The 17,832-nt window shown below is 46.1% G+C and overlaps 1 protein-coding gene across 4 annotated transcripts in view; it reads left to right on the top strand.

The window, feature by feature from the left end:
* Positions 1-17,832, top strand: part of ano1a (anoctamin 1, calcium activated chloride channel a) — a 292,742-nt gene that overhangs the window by 119,189 nt on the left and 155,721 nt on the right. For all 4 annotated transcript variants that reach the window (XM_086008194.1, XM_086008196.1, XM_086008197.1 and 1 more), the window contains 2 exons: positions 36-91; positions 1,965-2,006. In XM_086008194.1, coding sequence (XP_085864320.1) covers positions 36-91; positions 1,965-2,006 — 98 coding nt within the window. The remainder of the gene's footprint in view (positions 1-35; positions 92-1,964; positions 2,007-17,832) is intronic.

A 17,832-nucleotide genomic window follows, 5' to 3' on the forward strand; every position in this document is an offset into this window, starting at 1 on the left:
CTCCTCTGTTTAAACCAGCGTTTGTTTTATCACAGGGATCACCAGTCTTCTTGCCAGCGGCATTTACACTGCGGCCTATCCTTTACATGATGTAAGTAATACTGTGCTATAATAGATGAAGTGGGCAATAAAATGTGTTGGCAGCCCTTGTGATACAAACGTGTTATGTGTTGAATGAAGTGAGGCTTGTGTTACTGGTCCCCATGGTGGTCTGTGCGCAGTGCTGACTGGGCCGCAATGGCAGATCAAAGCTAGTTGAAATCCTAGCTATCGGTCAGATTAGAATCAAATGAGACAGTGTCAAACAGAATCCGATAATTAGTGCCTTTTCTTTGCTGGACAACTGTTGGGTTCGTAGTTAGCAGAAACACAAGATGCAACTACCGCTTCCAAAATAATTTTTGAAGTCGTCATTCTATAAGGTGAAGGGAATTTTTAGTAAAGTTTTGTTTTTGTGCTTGATGTAAGGAAGGTGCTCCTAGTGGGCACATGGGCTTTGGGGACCCATCTTATTTGTCAGTATGCTGCATAGCTTGATGATCTACTGACACCCCCCTTGTAAGAGTGTTGCCCTTCAAATGTTTTTATTGTACTTTGAGTTGTAACCAGTCTTCTCTTTGGTTGCACCTGTTCATCTTGGGTGGAAGTTAAGTGGGAGCCTCCTCAAGGGGCCGAGCCTCATTCCAGGCTTTTATTCTAAAGTAGATTGGGCCTATACTCCTCTGGAGTTTAGAAGAATGAGAGGTGATCTCATTGAAACTTGTATGATTCTGAGGGGGATTGACAGGGTAGATGCTGTGAGGCTGTTTCCCCTGATTGGAGAGTCTAGAACTAGGGGGCTTAGACTCCGGATAAGGGGTCGGCCATTTGGGACTGATGAGAAATTTCTTCACTCAGAGGTTGCGAATCTTTGGAATTCTCACCCCAGAGGGCTGTGGATGCTCAGTTTACGATATTCAAGGCTGAGATCGATAGATTTTTGGACTCTTAAGAGAATCAAGGGAGATGGGGATCGGGCCGGAAAGTAAAGTAGAGTTGAGGTTGAAGATCAGACATGATTTATTGGATGGCGGAGCAGGCTCGAGGGTCTGTATGGCCTATCCTCCTAATTCTTATGTTTGAAGCAGTAAGAAGGATAAGTTTGCTGTCTTACCCCTATTTGCTGTTTGTGTATTTTGAGGTCCCTGGGATAGGTTTTCTAATCCTCCTATTGCCTCTTCACTGTTAACTGGGCTGGCCTCCCACGTTCTACCCTATGTAAACTTGAGGTCATCCAAAACTCGGCCGCCCATGACCTAATTTGCACCAAGTTACGTTAACCCATCACCCCTGTGCTTGCTGACCCACTTTGGCTCCCGGTTAAGCAACGCCTCAATTTCAAAATTCTCATCCTTTTCAAATCCCTCCATGGGCTCGCTCCTCCCTATCTCTGTAATCTCCTCCAACCCCACCGAAATATCTGTGCTCCTCAAATTCTGCCCTCTTGAGCATCTCTGATTATAATTGCTCAACCATTGGTGGCCGTGCCGTCTGTTGCCTAGGCCCTAAGCTCTGGAATTCCCTGCCTAAACCCCTCTACACCTCTCTCCTCCCTTTTTAAGACGCTCCTTTAAACCTACCTCTTTGACCAAGCTTTTGGTCACCTGCCCTAATTTCTCCTTATGTGGCTCGGTGTCAAATTTTTTGTCTTATAATACTCCTGTGAAGTGCCTTGGAATGTCTTACTATGTTAAAGGTGCTATATAAATACAAGTTGTTGGGCAATAAATTGTGGGATACTTCATACAGCTGTACATGTTCTTTATTTAGCTGCCATGTTGGGTAAATGGAAAATTTTTAAATGCAAAAGCTATGGAAAAAGCTTTTTTTTTTTAAATGTTACTATTACAGCATGTATGTAGGGGAGGTGGAAAACGAATGGAATTTCTTCTAGTTCAAGCCATCTACTTTAACTTTTTCCATAGGGTCATTATGAAGGGGATTCCATAGAGCAAAACGACAGAAAGGTAAGTAGGATTTTGAAATATAAAACTGTGTTGGAATTTAGAACTTTAAATGTTCGAGGAAGCATTCGAAACATTTAATCCGTTTAATATTTTCAGTCTATATATTGCTCAAACGAGAGCCGCTATTGTTTTAAGAGGTGTTTTCTTCCTGTTGAGCTTGAACATTATTCAGTCTATATGAATGGTGCCCCCACTCAGTGTTATACAGTAAAATGCCTTCAAGTACAGTTACCATTTTCTGTATAGTTTAGGACGGTGTGTGAATTGTACAGGCATTCTTGGGTTTTCAGTGTGAACACTGGGCTAACTAGAGGTGAAACTCTATATAAATGTTGTTGGTGGGGGAAAACTTGCTGATGTTGAAATAATTTCTCTGGGATATGTAAAGCAAAGAATGAGACTATTCCATCTTGAACATTAGTCAATGTGATTGATGAACAGAGGCTTGTACATGTGACAACAAATGTAGAATTCTATCTGGTCTATTCCAGGTTATATTAGAACTGCAGTATTATAATGAGGAGACTTTATCTGCAGGAAAAAATCTGCAAGGTTAATTTTGGAATATGCCCATACTAACACCAGAGTATGGGCATCTTCTCCATCTCATGGTAGGCTCCATTCTAATGTAACATCAGTCTTGGTGAGTTTAAATCTAGGCCTCGTGACACTAGAACACACCAGTGATCTGTGCCAGTTGTTTGTAGGCAACACCAATGTGATGTGCTTCCCCACATTACCATATGTTCTGGATACCAGCATAACTGGATTAGATCCAAAGTCTGCAACAGGTGTAAATACTGGAAAATCTCAGACCTGCACTTGGACTAAGTTTGCCATAGTTATTACCGACGTTCTTATCCTCATTTACAAGTCCTTCCCTAGCCCTTCACCCTCCTGAGTCTTGGGCTGCTCTATATTACATCCCCACCTTTCCACATTCGCTTAAATCATGAAACCTCCTGTCATCTATTCATTAGTCTAATTATGTGGAGTCAGGCGATAAATAGCAGAATTGATAGCTAGCTAACTATCTACAGACAAAAAGTAGAGAGTAGGGGTAAAGGGTGGCTATTCAGAGTAGCAGAAGGTGGGAAGTGGTGTTCCACAAGGATCGGTGCTGGGACCACTTAACAATTTATATCAACGATTTAGGCTTGGAATCAAAAACGCAATTTCTAAATTTGCGGATGACACCAAATTGCGGGGGGAGATAGTCAGTGCTGAGGAGGACTGCAACAAATTACAAGAAGACATTAATAAACTTGCAGGATGGTCATATAATTGGCAAATGAATTTCAACATGGAGAAGTGAGAGATTGCATTTTGGTAAGAAAAATAAGGAGGTCACATTACTTCAAAAAATAAGAATCTAAATGGGGTAGAAGAGCAAAGGGATCTCTGAGTACAAATACACAAATTACAAAGTAGCAACACAGGTTAATATGGCCATTTTATAAAAAAAAAGCAAACCAAGCACTCTGGTTATTTCTAGAGGGAGAGAATTGAGAAGTAGAGAAGTTATGCTAAACTTGTATCGACCTTGGTTAGACCACACTTTGAATACTGTGTGTAGTTCTGGTCGCCATATTATTAAAAGGATATAGAGGCACTGGAGAGGGTGCAAAAAAGATTTTCAAGGATGATCCCAGAACTGCGAGATTATACCTATCAAGAAAGGATGAACAGGCTGGGTCTCTTTTTTTCTTGAAAAGAGAAGGCTGAGGGGTGGCCTAATAGAGGTCTTTAAAATTATGAACGGTTTTTATAGAGTGGACATGGAAAGAGGGTTTCCACTTGTGGGGAACAGCATAACTGGAGGCCATCAATAGAAGAGAGTCACCAAGAAATTCAATAGGGAATTCAGAAGAAACTTCTTTACCCAGAGTGGTGAGAATGTGGAACTCACTGCCACAGAGTGGTTGAAGCGAATAGTATAGATTCATTTAAGGGGCGGTTAGATAAGCATATGGGGGAAGAAGTGAATAGAGGGTTGTGCTGGTAGTTAGATGAGGAAGGATGGGAGGAGGCTCGAGTGGAGCATAAACGCCGGCATGGACTGGTTGGGCTGAATGGTCTATGATATAAATGTTTTCTCTCTACAAGCTGCACTGCAGTTTCTTCCTCCTAGACCTTTTAGCAATCTTTAGCTAGTGGGTGAGAGCTGCTCCTTGTTTCTGACCTTTTTTAAAGGAGCCAATAAAGAATATGGGAGAACATTTAGGAGGAGTAAAGGCCTCATCTGCTACTCCAACTCACGACCCTAGCATCCAATTACAAATCCACCCTTTTGAGTGAAGATACTTTTTTTTCCTAATGTGTTTTAAATTTGCTTTGCTTTTAAATATGTCGACCTACTGGTCTGATTTACCCCAAAAGGAATATTCTGGGTTCATATCTAATTGATTTTAAAGTTTTCTTTACCTCGGTGAGGTCCTCACATTAACCACCACCTCTCCCTAGATTGTAGAGAATAAGCTTCTCCTATTTGCTCACAGTTCATGCCCTTTATACTTGGGGCCATTTACATTGCTATTCTCTGCAGCCTATCCATTAAAGTGGGGTGAACAAATTTGTACACAATATTTCCAGTTGTGTTTCATAGGTGTAACCTATTCTAATTAAAGAAGGTGACTTTTCAGTGATGTGCATTCTGATTAGACTATAGGAGGGATGTGATTGCATTGGAGAGGATGCAGAGGAGATTCACCAGGATGTTACCTGGGCTGGAGCGCTTCAGCTATGAAGAGAGACTGGACAGGCTGGGGTTGTTTTCCTTAGAGCAGAGAAGGCTGAGGCGGGACCTGATTGAGGTGTACAAAATTATGAGGGCATAGGTAGGGTAGATAGAAAGAAACTTCTCCCCTTTTAGTAGAGGGGTCAATAACCAGGGGGCATAGTTTCAAGGTCAGGGACAGGAGGTTTAGAGGGGATTTGAGGAAAAACTTTTTCACCCAGAGGGTGGTTGGAATCTGGAACTCACTGCCTGAAAGGGTGGTAGAGGCAGGAACCCTCACAACATTCAAGAAGCATTTAGATGAGCACTTGAAACGCCATAGCATACAAGGCTACGGACCAAGTGCTGGAAAATGAGATTAGAATAGACAGGGCTTGATGGCTGGCGCAGACACGATGGACCGAAGGGCCTCTTTCTGTGCTGTATGACTCTGACTTGTTTTCACAAGTCTGATTAGCCCCTTCATAAGATTGGTCAGGAACCATATAGAATTGATTGAGAAAAGGCCATTCAGTGCAGCATGCTACAGCCTTCCATGAGAGTTTGTATCTACCTAACGTGGCCCGTACATCACCTGTTTAATCTCCTGAGAGAAAGTTCTGCATAAACACTCCCCAATCCCCAAAGGTAATCAAATAAAGTTCCAGAAAATGTTATTTATCCATCTCCAATCCACTTATTATTCAACCCTGGCTGGCTGGCCTCCCCAGGCACAGCAAAACAGGAACCATTGTGGACAGTGGAACACTTGGATCATCTCTGACCACATAGAAAACCTCCAATTCTATTCCTGATCTTGCATGGCTCATTTTTGAAGGGGTTGATTGGCACATCCATTTCACTCAGGCACTTCCCTTGAGATGGAAGGAGGGGAAGACTGGGGAATGTCTTCTAGGGGGAAAATTTCGGTTGATTTGCGCCTCCCGTTAGCGCCCTGGCTGCGATCTTCGGTAGCGCCCCCTGACTTGGACGCTATGTCCGACAGGGTCAGAGGGGCCTACCGGCACTCCGATCCCTGGTGGCCCAGCTGGGCCCCATGTCGTGCTGCGCTCAGCCCCTCCCCTTTAACAAGGAGAGGAAGACCTGCAGTACCGTGGCGCTGCGGCACGTAGCGCCGTGATATTTACTCGCAGCGCCCCAAGAGGGAGGCAGGGTGCTTCCAGTAGCGCCCCACCTCCCTTTTGGGGTGCTACCAGTGAATTTCGGGCATGGGGCCGCTAATATTTTCGGGGCGCTCCCGGTGAAGTTAGCGCCCCAAAGGGGGCGCGACTCAATTTTTCCCCCTAGTCTCTAGCCTTACTCAAGGTTTGAAACTGCCTCTAGTTCGGTGTTTGCTTTATAAACTTATGTATTATCTGTAGTTCATGACATTTTAAAGACTCTAGCTTATTTTCTCCAGTTAAAACAAGTTCAAGTTTGTTGATGTTTTGCGGAGTGCATTGACCTAAAGGAGCTAATACTTGGCAACTCTGAATGAGGAGCAGAATAATGACTACTAAGGTGCCCAGTAACTTGATGCCCATGTTGCTGCAAGTATTGTAGCACCAGGATACAACGAAGCGAAATCCATTGTGTTGCTTGTAGAAATTTGAAAAAAGGAACTTGCATTTATATAGCGCCTGTCACAGCCTTGGGATGTCCCAAAGCGCTTTACAGCCAATGAAGTTTTTTTGAAGTGTAGTCACTGTTGTAATGGAGGAAACGCGGCAGCCAAATTGCGCAAAGCAAGGTTCTTTTCCTGGTGGGAGGAGGTTCGTTCCAGGCTGTGGATGCGTGAGGGATTGAACAATGGACTTTTAAATTCAAGTTTGACACTAATCTGTGAAGAGTTTTATAAATCAACGTGCTCGTGTCTCGCCGTATGTATTTTTTTTTTTAATTGAGCCATTCATTTTTTGCAAGAGTTGGTTTATGGTCACTGCAAAGCTCTTGAGCTTTATGCTCAGTCTTTCATAACCCTGGTATACAGCGTGTTGTACAGCCGGAGTGGTAATATTTTCTTCAGTTTCAGAGAGTCTAGAGGGGAGACAGTATTTTAGCCTGCCACCAGTGTACACATGCTTTAACTGTACCACTGCTTCTTTGCCCATTATGGCACCTTTAGTTATCAGTTTTGTCATTGCACCAATTGGAGTAAGCTGCATTTACACGCCAGTTGGAGCAAGGTGGTTTCGCGTTGCACTCGTGCCCCAAAGTTGCAGTGTAAATGTGGAATCGGGGCTTGATGCTGACTCTAGTGAAGCAGAGCGAGATTACCCAGACTGGGTAAGGAACCGATTTCAAGATATGTACCACGGCAACTTTTCATCCCTGCAAAGTGAGACTACTGTTGAGCCTGTGTGTCCCAGTTATGTTTAGGATCAATCACTGGACACAGACAACAAGAATAACTTTTAACAGGTCTTTACTATTCGGAGGTCAGGGCTGAACTGCCCAGCAAATCCCTACACAACACTTGTATACCGGTGTGGTCACCACCGGTATTACAGTATACAGCAGCCAAGAGAAAGTAGTACATCTCTTAAGGTAGTTCTCTTAAGGTGGAACAGGTTACATACACCACAACTACACTGTTGCTACAGTTGCAGTATAATTGCAGCCTTAATACAGTACTCTGCTAGAAGTTACTTTAAAAAAAAATCTACCTTTCTTTGGTGACAATTATGATTCATTGTCTCCTCTTTCTCTTCACCCCCCCTCCCCCCCCCCCCGCAACCCAAAACCTCACATTTTGGGTCTTCACAGACAGCAAAGAGCCACTCCTAAAGTGCCTGCTACAGGGTCTGCCAGTAAACCGCTCCACTGAAATCCTGCACATTGGTGCTCTTTCCTGTTTCACTGTTTCGATTACACCCCAGCAGAGATTAGAACTGTCTGTATCTGGCCTTATTCCATATTGCTGTGACTTTGAGGTTCCCGAACCTCCATGACACAGTTGAGTCTTTTCTTCAAGGGAGTGGAACCCTTGTTTGTCTGTTCAAATTACATTCTGGAAGGAAGAGCAAGAATGGGCAGAGAGCCCCAATTATTACTCCAAGATATTTTCCAACCTTTTGACATTGGTGGTGGCAGTGAAAATTTGTCAGCAAGGGTTAAAATGTATCCTGCTTCTGTTGATTAGTACGAGCCTTCATTCCTTGCATAGAAGAGAGATGTGTAGATGGTCCTCTAAGTCTGTTTGTATGCCTTCCTGAAATATGCCAAGTCGCAGCGTTCATTGTATGAGTTTTATCTCCCCGATTGTGACTGTAACTATTGGATGATCATTTTGTATGGTTGCATCTGTGCTTCTCTGCAGGAGCTTGTCCAACCCAAATAGAGCATGTGAGCTGTGCAAAAAGTCCTGCTACCTCCTTTCTCCTTTCTCTCTTTTGCGCGAAGTGACTTTTTTGACATCCGCGCGGCTGGAAAAGGCTACTCTCTGGATTTTTTTCCCCAGGGCGACGCCTTTTTGCACAAATTGGGAATTGCCCTTTAGCCGTACTTCAGGTCTGGCCACTTTTTTTAAAGAAAGAATTCAAGCGTCCAAATTTTCACATTTCACGGATGAGGCGGGGTTTTTTTTGCCTGTGGGTATGGCGGTTTTGCTTTTTGTGTCGATGACCATCTTGCACTTGGTTTTTTTTGTTTATGGTAGGGGTTCACACTTCTGTGTAATTGTGTGCGGTCCACTCGTGTGTATCCAGTCCCCAACTCCAAAAGGTTAGTCGTTCCTGTTGAATTAGCAGGGTGAATGGTTGCTCATGGATGAAGGAGAGTAGTGCACAACATTGGAGAGTGAATCATACCCTCCATCGAGCCACAGCGGCACACGAGTGGAAGTAGACGGGATGCCTGTTTCGGGTATGGATGTTGCACGCTGGGAAGGCCAGATTGAGTCACAGGAGAAAATATAATTAAAAGGGATTATTGTTTTAGATACTGAAGAGGTAGTTTGCCACAAAAGGGATGGTTTGTTTATATAAACTAGCGTTTAACAAGACTACACTCCTCCAATTCTGTTGTCTTGCGCATCCCCGATTTGTCAGCGCTCCATCTTTGGTGGCTGTGCCTTCAGCTGCTTAGGCCCTAAGTTCTGGAATTCCCTCCCTAAACCCCTTTGCAGTAATCTTTTCTTTCACGCTCTTGTTTTCCCACTCTTTTTTAAAAATTGGACACTTAAATGAATCATTGTTTATTCACAAATCATTTCAAAGCCAAAGCACGTTTTAATACTTCCATAATCCACAGCTTCATTAGTTGCTGATTATTTTTGAACAATTTCCTGAAACTTTGCATCAGATGACTTGTAACTCACTCCTTACCAGCGTGTGTTCCATTCGTGATGTATTTGGAGTTGATCTTTTATGACTTAACAGTTCCATTTTTGTCAAAACCTGTGTGTGGTAAACCACTGTTATAGTTATCACTGTATATTGTTCTCACTGTTCTCACTGTCACATCACTACACGAGGTCGCCTCTTGTCGCACTGTTATACCTGGGCTGACCACCTCCGACTCCGCCCATTACCTGCCCAGGTATAAAGGTAGCTGACTGGCTAGTATTCCTCCCTGTTGGATCGGATCACCCACGAGGGTGGGCTCTGTTATTTAGCCAATAAAAACCTTCAGTTACGTTCTTAACTCGTCGCCTTTTATTGGACTAATTGATAGGCATATCAATTTTATTGGCTAAATTTTAAAGATGTCTGATAATGAACAGCAACAGCAAGGAGCTCACCCAGCAGCACAGCAACAGCAGCCTCCAGACAACGGGCCACACCAGCCGGCTTGGCTGCAAGCCTTGAAACCACCATACCTGGATCTAAACCCACAGGCACCAAACTCAGCCAACGACTTCAAACACTGGCTGGACTGCTTCGAATCGTACCTGGAGGAAGCCGTCATCCCTCAGAGATCCAAACTAAGAGTCCTGAAAGCCCAAGCGAGCCCGAGAGTATATACACTCATCCAGGACATGACTACGTACGACGACGCCATCAACCTACTGAAACAGCAGTACCGGAGCCCGGTAAACTACATGTACACTAGGCATCTCTTAAGATCTCGCCAGCAACAGCCAGGAGAATCGATAGCTGAATTTTCACGAGCGCTGAGACAACTCGGCAGGAACTGTGACTTTAAAGCGGTGACGGCTACTGCGAACATGGAAGACAATGTCCGCGACGCCTTGGTGAGAGGCCTACGTTCCGACTACACACGGCAAAGACTGCTTGAAGCTAAGGACATAGACCTGGACAAGGCCGAAGCCCTCGCCCTCACCCTAGAGGCCACCCAGCAAGACCAGGAAGCGTTTGCCAGGTACTATTCGCGACCCTGGGACTCGGGCCCGACCCCCACCCCACCACCCTTCACAGCGCTGCCCCCGGGACCTACCTCAGCGTCTGCATCACGGATCCGACCGGGCCCGCTAGCCCCGGTACCGGCCCCGACATCAGGCAACCCCGATCGGGCCGCTGGCTGCTTCTTTTGCGGCCAGGAGAAGCATCCGAGGTCGCGCTGCCCAGCCAAAAACTCGACCTGCAAAACCTGCCTCAAGAAAGGCCACTTCTCCAAGGCCTGCAGAAGCAAATCCTCAGAAGCCAGCAGTGCCTCATGCGAACCCTGGGGGCGGCCATCTTTGTGCGGGGCAGCCGAAGCCTGCAGAGCCTCATGGGAAAACCAGGGGCGGCCATCTTTGTGCGGGGCAGCCGAAGCCTACAGAGCCTCATGGGAAAACCAGGGGCGGCCATCTTTGTGCGGGGCAGCCGAAGCCTGCAGAGCCTCATGGGAACAGCAGGGGCGGCCATCTTTGTGCGGGGCAAACGATTTAAACAGAGCCTCATGTGAACTACGGGGGCCGCCATCTTCGCCGCCATCTTGTCATGACAACGACGCGCTCATCTACACCCTAGCTTCCGTGACCCTGGATCAGGCCCGCCCGCACCACCTGGCCAGCTCAATGATGGACATCAAAGTCAACGGCCACGCCACGACCTGCCTGTTCGACAGCGGAAGCACGGAGAGCTTCATCCACCCAGACACGGTGAGCCACTACTCCCTCCCCGTCCTGCCAACGAGCAGCTGCATCTCGATGGCATCGAGGTCGCACGCCACAGACATCAGCGGCTACTGTGTCGTGACATTGTCGGTTAAAGGGACAGAGTATAAAAATTTTAAACTCCTCGTACTCCCCCAGCTGTGCGCTGCCGTCATACTAGGGCTGGACTTCCAATCCCACCTCCAAAGTGTAACCCTAGCATACGGTGGACCCCTCCCCCCACTCACAGTCGACAACCAGCGAAAGTTAAACCGCCCACCGCGTAACACCTGCAGCCTATCCACCCTCAAGGTACCGCCACCTTCCCTGTTCGCTAACCTCACCCCCGACTGCAAACCTGTCGCTACTAAGAGCAGGCGGTACAGCGCTGGGGACAGAGCCTTCATTAGCTCTGAGGTGCAGCGACTCCTGAAAGAGGGCATTATTGAGGGGAGCAGCAGCCCCTGGCGTGCCCAGGTGGTGGTAGTCAAGACCGGCGACAAAAATCGCCTGGTTATCGACTACAGCCAGACCATAAACAGATACACCCAGCTGGACGCATACCCCCTCCCCCGCATATCGGACATGGTCAATGAGATTGCACAATACCGCGTATTCTCGACCATCGACCTCCAGTCGGCCTACCACCAACTCCCCATCAGCCCGGAGGACAGCCAGTACACCGCCTTCGAGGCGAATGGCCGCCTCTACCAATTCCTTAGGGTCCCCTTTGGTGTCACCAACGGGGTCTCGGTTTTCCAACGGGAGATGGACCGGATGGTTGACCAGAACGGACTACAGGCCACTTTCCCCTATCTCGATAACGTCACCATCTGCGGCCGCAACCGGCAGGACCATGACGTGAATCTGGAGAAATTCCTCCGTACGGCCCAACGGCTGAACCTCACCTACAATAAGGAGAAATGCGTGTTTAACACCGCGCGCCTTGCCATCCTTGGCTGTGTAGTAGAGAACGGAGTCATCGGCCCCGACCCCGAAAGAATGCGCCCCCTCATGGAGCTACCCCTCCCCCGCTGTCCAAAAGCACTTAGGAGAACCCTGGGGCTTTTCGCCTACTATGCCCAATGGGTACCCAATTATGCGGACAAAGCCAGACCCCTCCTGAAAACCACATCCTTCCCCCTCACGGAAGAGGCGTGCGCGGCCTTCTCCCTCATTAAGGGAGACATAGCCAAGGCCACAATGCACGCAGTGGATGAGTCAATCCCCTTCCAAGTGGAGAGCGATGCATCCGACTTCGCCCTAGCCGCTACCCTTAACCAGGAGGGTAGGCCGGTAGCCTTCTTCTCAAGGACCCTACAGGGCCCCGAGACCCGACACTCGTCGGTCGAGAAGGAAGCCCAGGCAATTGTGGAGGCAGTACGGCGCTGGAGGCACTACTTGGCAGGCAAACGATTTACCCTCCTCACCGACCAACGCTCGGTTGCCTTCATGTTTAATAACAAGCTGAGGGGCAAGATCAAGAACGACAAAATCTTGAGGTGGAGAATCGAGCTTTCCACCTATGATTATGAGATCTTGTACCGGCCCGGTAAACTGAACGACCCCCCTGATGCTCTTTCACGCATTACATGCGCCAGCGCGCAAAGTGATAGACTTCAGACCCTCCACAATGACCTCTGCCACCCCGGAGTCACCAGACTCTACCATTTCATTAAGGCCCGCAACCTGCCATACTCCATCGAGGAGGTCAGGACCATGACCAGGAACTGCCAGATCTGTGCTGAGTGCAAACCGCACTTCTATAAGCCGGACAGAGCAAGCCTGATCAAGGCCACCCGCCCCTTCGAGCGTCTGAGCATCGACTTCAAGGGGCCCCTACCGTCATCCGACCGTAATGTGTACTTCCTCAACATCGTTGATGAGTACTCCCGTTTCCCCTTTGCCTTCCCCTGCCCAGACATGACCAGTAACACGGTCATTAAATGCCTGAACAAACTCTTCGCCTTGTTCGGGTTCCCGAACTATATACATAGTGACCGGGGCGCCTCCTTCATGAGCGAGGAACTCCGTCAGTTCCTATTGGAGAGGGGTATTGCAGCAAGCAGGACCACCAGCTACAACCCCCGAGGGAACGGCCAGGTGGAAAGAGAACGCGACGGTATGGAAGGCCACCCTCTTAGCCTTAAAGTCTAAGGGCCTCCCAACCTCCCGCTGGCAAGAGGTCCTCCCGATTGCGCTGCACTCCATCCGGTCACTACTTTGCACTGCCATTAACACCACCCCCCATGCTCGAATGTTTGTCTTCCCCAGGAAGTCGACTACGGGAACCACCCTACCAACCTGGCTGACCTCTCCGGGACCCGTCTTGCTGCGAAAGCACGTGAGGGCCCATAAAACGGACCCCCTGGTCGAGAAGGTGAACCTCCTGCACGCCAACCCCCAGTACGCCTATGTGGCTTACCCAGACGGACGGGAGGACACTGTCTCCTTACGAGACCTCGCACCCTCACCCCCCCCTCCCAACCCCCCCGAGTCCAGCCGAGGTAGACGGCATGCCGGAACCCCACGAGCCTTTGCCGACTACGCAGACACCAGCTTTAACACCGGATAATGTAACACCGCCGCTGCGACGATCGGAGAGGCTAACGAAGCCTCCGGACAGACTGACATACCAGAGCTGGTAATACACTTCACCCCGCCGGACTCTAATCTAAACAAGGGGTGAATGTGGTAAACCACTGTTATAGTTATCACTGTATATTGTTCTCACTGTTCTCACTGTCACATCACTACACGAGGTCGCCTCTTGTCGCACTGTTATACCTGGGCTGACCACCTCCGACTCCGCCCATTACCTGCCCAGGTATAAAGGTAGCTGACTGGCTAGTATTCCTCCCTGTTGGATCGGATCACCCACGAGGGTGGGCTCTGTTATTTAGCCAATAAAAACCTTCAGTTACGTTCTTAACTCGTCGCCTTTTATTGGACTAATTGATAGGCATATCACTGTGTTTGGAGCTAAATGCTAGGATGGCAAAGCAAATAGTCGGATTTTCAATGTGTGTTTGAGGTTGCAGCAAAAGCTGTTTGGGGATTCCCACCATTCTTTGTTGGCTGCTATATTTGTTTTGTGAATTTACTGTTCTGAGGTGTTTGTGTTCAAAGCTTGCTATGGTTGGTGGAGAGTTACCAAACATCAGCATTCTTGTGCTGTATCTATTTACAAATGGTTCCAGCAAGCGTTTGGAAGCATCTAAGAGCACTGCTGCATACACAACATACATCAGCTTTTTTTAGAAAAATTGCCAACCATTTAGAAATTGGCTAAGTTTCTAAAATTTATATATATCTAAACAGATTTGTTTTATCTGTTTTCTTCCCTTGCCCCCCTCTCCTGCTTGGATATTATTCCACAGATATCAGTCACCCTTCAATACTTCACTTAAGCAGTCATTCTTCATATGTCAGCCTAGCAAATGAACGCCAGCAGTTTGAACATTGAACATAGAAATATAGGAGCAGGCCATTCAGCCCCTCGAGCCCATTCCGCCATTATATTAGATCATGGCTGATCGGCACCTCCACTCCGTTTACCCACCTTGGATCCACATCGCTTGATACTTTACCTAATAAAAATTGTCCATTCAGTCTTGAAAATTTCAATTCAATCAGCATCCACAGCCTTTTGGGAGAGAAAATCTCTCATTTCCACCAACCTTTTGTGTGAAAAGTGCTTCCTGCTTTCACTCCCGAGTGGCCAAGCTCTATTGTGAAGATTGTGCCCACTAGAGGAAATAACTTTTTTCTGTATGTATGCTATAGAGATCATTTTTATACACCTCAATTAAATCACCCCTCAATCTTCTAAACTGAAGGAAATACAAGCCACGTTTATGCAACCTGACCTCATAATTTAACCTTTTAAGCCCCGGTATCATTCTGGTAGACATGCACTGTACCTGTTCCAAGGCCAATATATCAATCCTGAAGTGCAGTGTCTACCAACTGAACGCAGTATTCAAAATGGGGTCTGACCAAGGTTCTATACAACTGAAGAATAACATCCCCTCTTTTCTATTCCAACCTCCTTGAGATATAGGTCAACATTCCATTAGCTTTTTTGATTACTTTTTGTACCTGTGCGCTAGCTTTTAATGACTTGTGTACCTGGACACCCAAATCCTTTGTGCTCTTGCACAGTTCCTCGTCTCTCGCCATTTGAAAAAATGTTCTTTTTCAAGTCTTTCTTGGATCCAAAGTGGATAACCTCACACTTCCCGCATTGAACTCCAGTTGAGGCCATCACTCCCCCTCCCCTAACCTCGACATGTGGGTGTTTCCAGCAGGGACTACTGGGCAGTAATCATGGTTAGGAACCCAGGCTGGTTTCTCTCCTCCATAGTGTAGGGACACTGAGGCCATTATCCGCATGACTTAACAGATCACTCGAGCCATCAGGTAATTTGATGCAACACCTTTTATACAATTAAAAGTATTTAATTATTCATTGTGTGCAGTTGGCATATTACCACTCTTAAATATTAATTTTATAGCAAGCAATATTAAATGGTAATTCAAATACTAGTGTACGCTAATATCTGTCCCACCCAATGTTCCCGTTTGGCTGCGCAGTGGTCTGGAGGCCCCACGCAGGCCGCGCCCTGGCTTTTAAATGGGGGAAAAACCACGCATGTGCGGAAATTTGAACGGACTGATCCCCACATAACAGATACTGGCTGTGAATCTTTGGCACTCCTCCACTAGTATTTTGCCTATTCAAATGCTGGGAACGAACTGTAAGCGGAGGTTGATGTTTGTATTAAAATATCAATGCCCTACAGTAGCTGCATTTGAAAGTAATGTGGTTTTAAAAAAAAATCAGTGTCTTTTTGGTAATGTGCCAAGCAAAATCATGTTTTTCTCATACTTTTGAGTTAATGTAAGCAAAATAACTTTTTTTTAATTTTAGTCCGGGCTCCAGAAAGTCTTACTGCCCCCTCCTCCCTCCTATTCTCCCCAAGTCCCTCCCAGGTCAGTGTTTGAGCAGAAGTGGTTATTCTAATAGGGCAAGGCATTTAGGCGCATGTATCCTAACTTGAGCATTTTAGGAAATATGAATTTATTATTCTTTAAGTGATCTGTGCAAATTCCGAAAGATCTGTTCAATCAGTCTGTCAGCCCAGATAAATAACAATTGACAAGACCAATGCAGCAGTGTCAATAAAGAGGCTGAAAATTATCCAACATTCACCAGCCCCCTTTCAAGTATTGTTCTATAGCAAAGGTGCCATCATTTTATAAGCTGCCTGGTTTCTGCTATTCTTAATATGCTATCTCGGCTACAATCCTTTTAATACAGTAACTAAATCAAACTCCGTTCCAAGCGCCCACCGGGAGAAATCTGCTGCTGCTACAATATATAAACTTTAAAGGAGCTACATTATTACTTTAAACTCCATTCCAGTAATGGCCTGTATTGAGACAACTGCATTGTTGGTTGTTCAGGAAAGTGTACACACAAATATGGATGTTTTGCTCATACCATTAAACTTCTTTCAATGTGGTTACATTAATTTCCACATGCTTAGAGGTTATAACTATCGGGAAAGACTGAACCGGCCAGGACGCGTCACTCGAGAAGAGAGAAGGCTGAGGGGTGACCTGATGGAGGTCTTTAAAGCTATGAAGGGGTTCGATAGGATAGATGTAGAGAAGATGCTTCCAGTTGTGGGGGAGTCCAAAACTAAGGGCCATAAATATAAGTTGGTCACTAATAAATCCAATCGGGAATTAAGGAGAAACTTCTTTACCCAGAGAGTGGTAAGAATGTGGAACTTGCTACCACATGGAGTGGTTGAGGTGAACAGCATGGCTGCCTTTAATAGAATCATAGAAATTTATGACACAGAAGGAGATCATTCAGCCCATCATGTCTGTGCCGGCCGGAAAAGATCTATCCAGCCTAATCCCACTTTCCAGCTCTTGGTCCGTAGCCTTGTAGGTTACAGCACTTCAAGTGCATATCGAAGTACTTTTTAAATGTGATGAAGGTTTCTGCCTCTACCACCCTTTCAGGTAGTGAGGTCCAGACCCCCACTACCCTCTGGGTGAAAAAAGCTCTCCACTCCCCTCTAATCCTTCTACCAATTACTTTAAATCAATGCCCCCTGGTTATTGACCTCTCTGCCTGGAGAAATAGGTCCTTCCTATCCACTCTAGCCTCTCATAATTTCATACAACTCACTTAAGTCTCCCCTCTGCCGCCTCCTGTTCCAAAGAAAACAACCCCAGCCTATCCAACCTTTCCTCATAGCTAAAATTTTCCAGTCCAGGCAACATCCTCAAAGGAAAGCTAGATAGGTACATGAGGGAGAAAGGAATAGAGCGACAAAAACAAAATACTGCAGATGCTGGAAATCTGAAGTAAAAACTGGAAATGCTCAGCAGGTCAGGCATCATCTGTGGAGAGAGAAAAACAGAGTTAACGTTTCAGGTCAGTGGCCTTTCCTTAAAAGGATATGTAGATAGGGTTAGATGAAGTTGAGTGGGAGGAGGCTCGTGTGGAGCATAAACACCGACATAGACCAGTTGCGCTGAATAGCCTGTTTCTGTGCTGTTAATTCTATCCTTTTCCTTTTAATGGATTGTTGTTTAGAGAATAACTGTAGCCATTAGTTCTGTAGGCACAAAATGCATTGAGCAATGCCTATACATTTAAAATGGTTGAGAAGGCACCATGATAGAATGCTAAATATTTTTAGAAACCAAAATTGTTTATTTTAATTGTCAAGTAGGAGAGGGTAGGTGAGTTGAAGCTTTTAAGAAAAATCTCTACCCAAATTCATTTGATCAGGGGATATGAACTTGGAGCGCTTGTGAAATTCACAATGTGAAAGTAACTATAAGGCCCCAGCTTTTACAGACATTGTGACTTTTTAAGATCTTAGTCCTGTAAACACGGGCTGGATAGAGAGTAAGTACATAGATCACTCGATGACGTTGGTAGCCTGGTTATTTTTGTCCCTTCCGTTCCTTTTTTTAGTAATCTATCTTTGATTAGTGACCAAATTCCTACTCCATCCATTGCTATTAAAATCAAGAAGAAT

The sequence above is a fragment of the Somniosus microcephalus genome, chromosome 15 (genome assembly GCF_052327205.1).
Source record: "Somniosus microcephalus isolate GS21.2 chromosome 15, FLI_Smic_1.0, whole genome shotgun sequence".
NCBI lineage: Eukaryota > Metazoa > Chordata > Chondrichthyes > Squaliformes > Somniosidae > Somniosus > Somniosus microcephalus.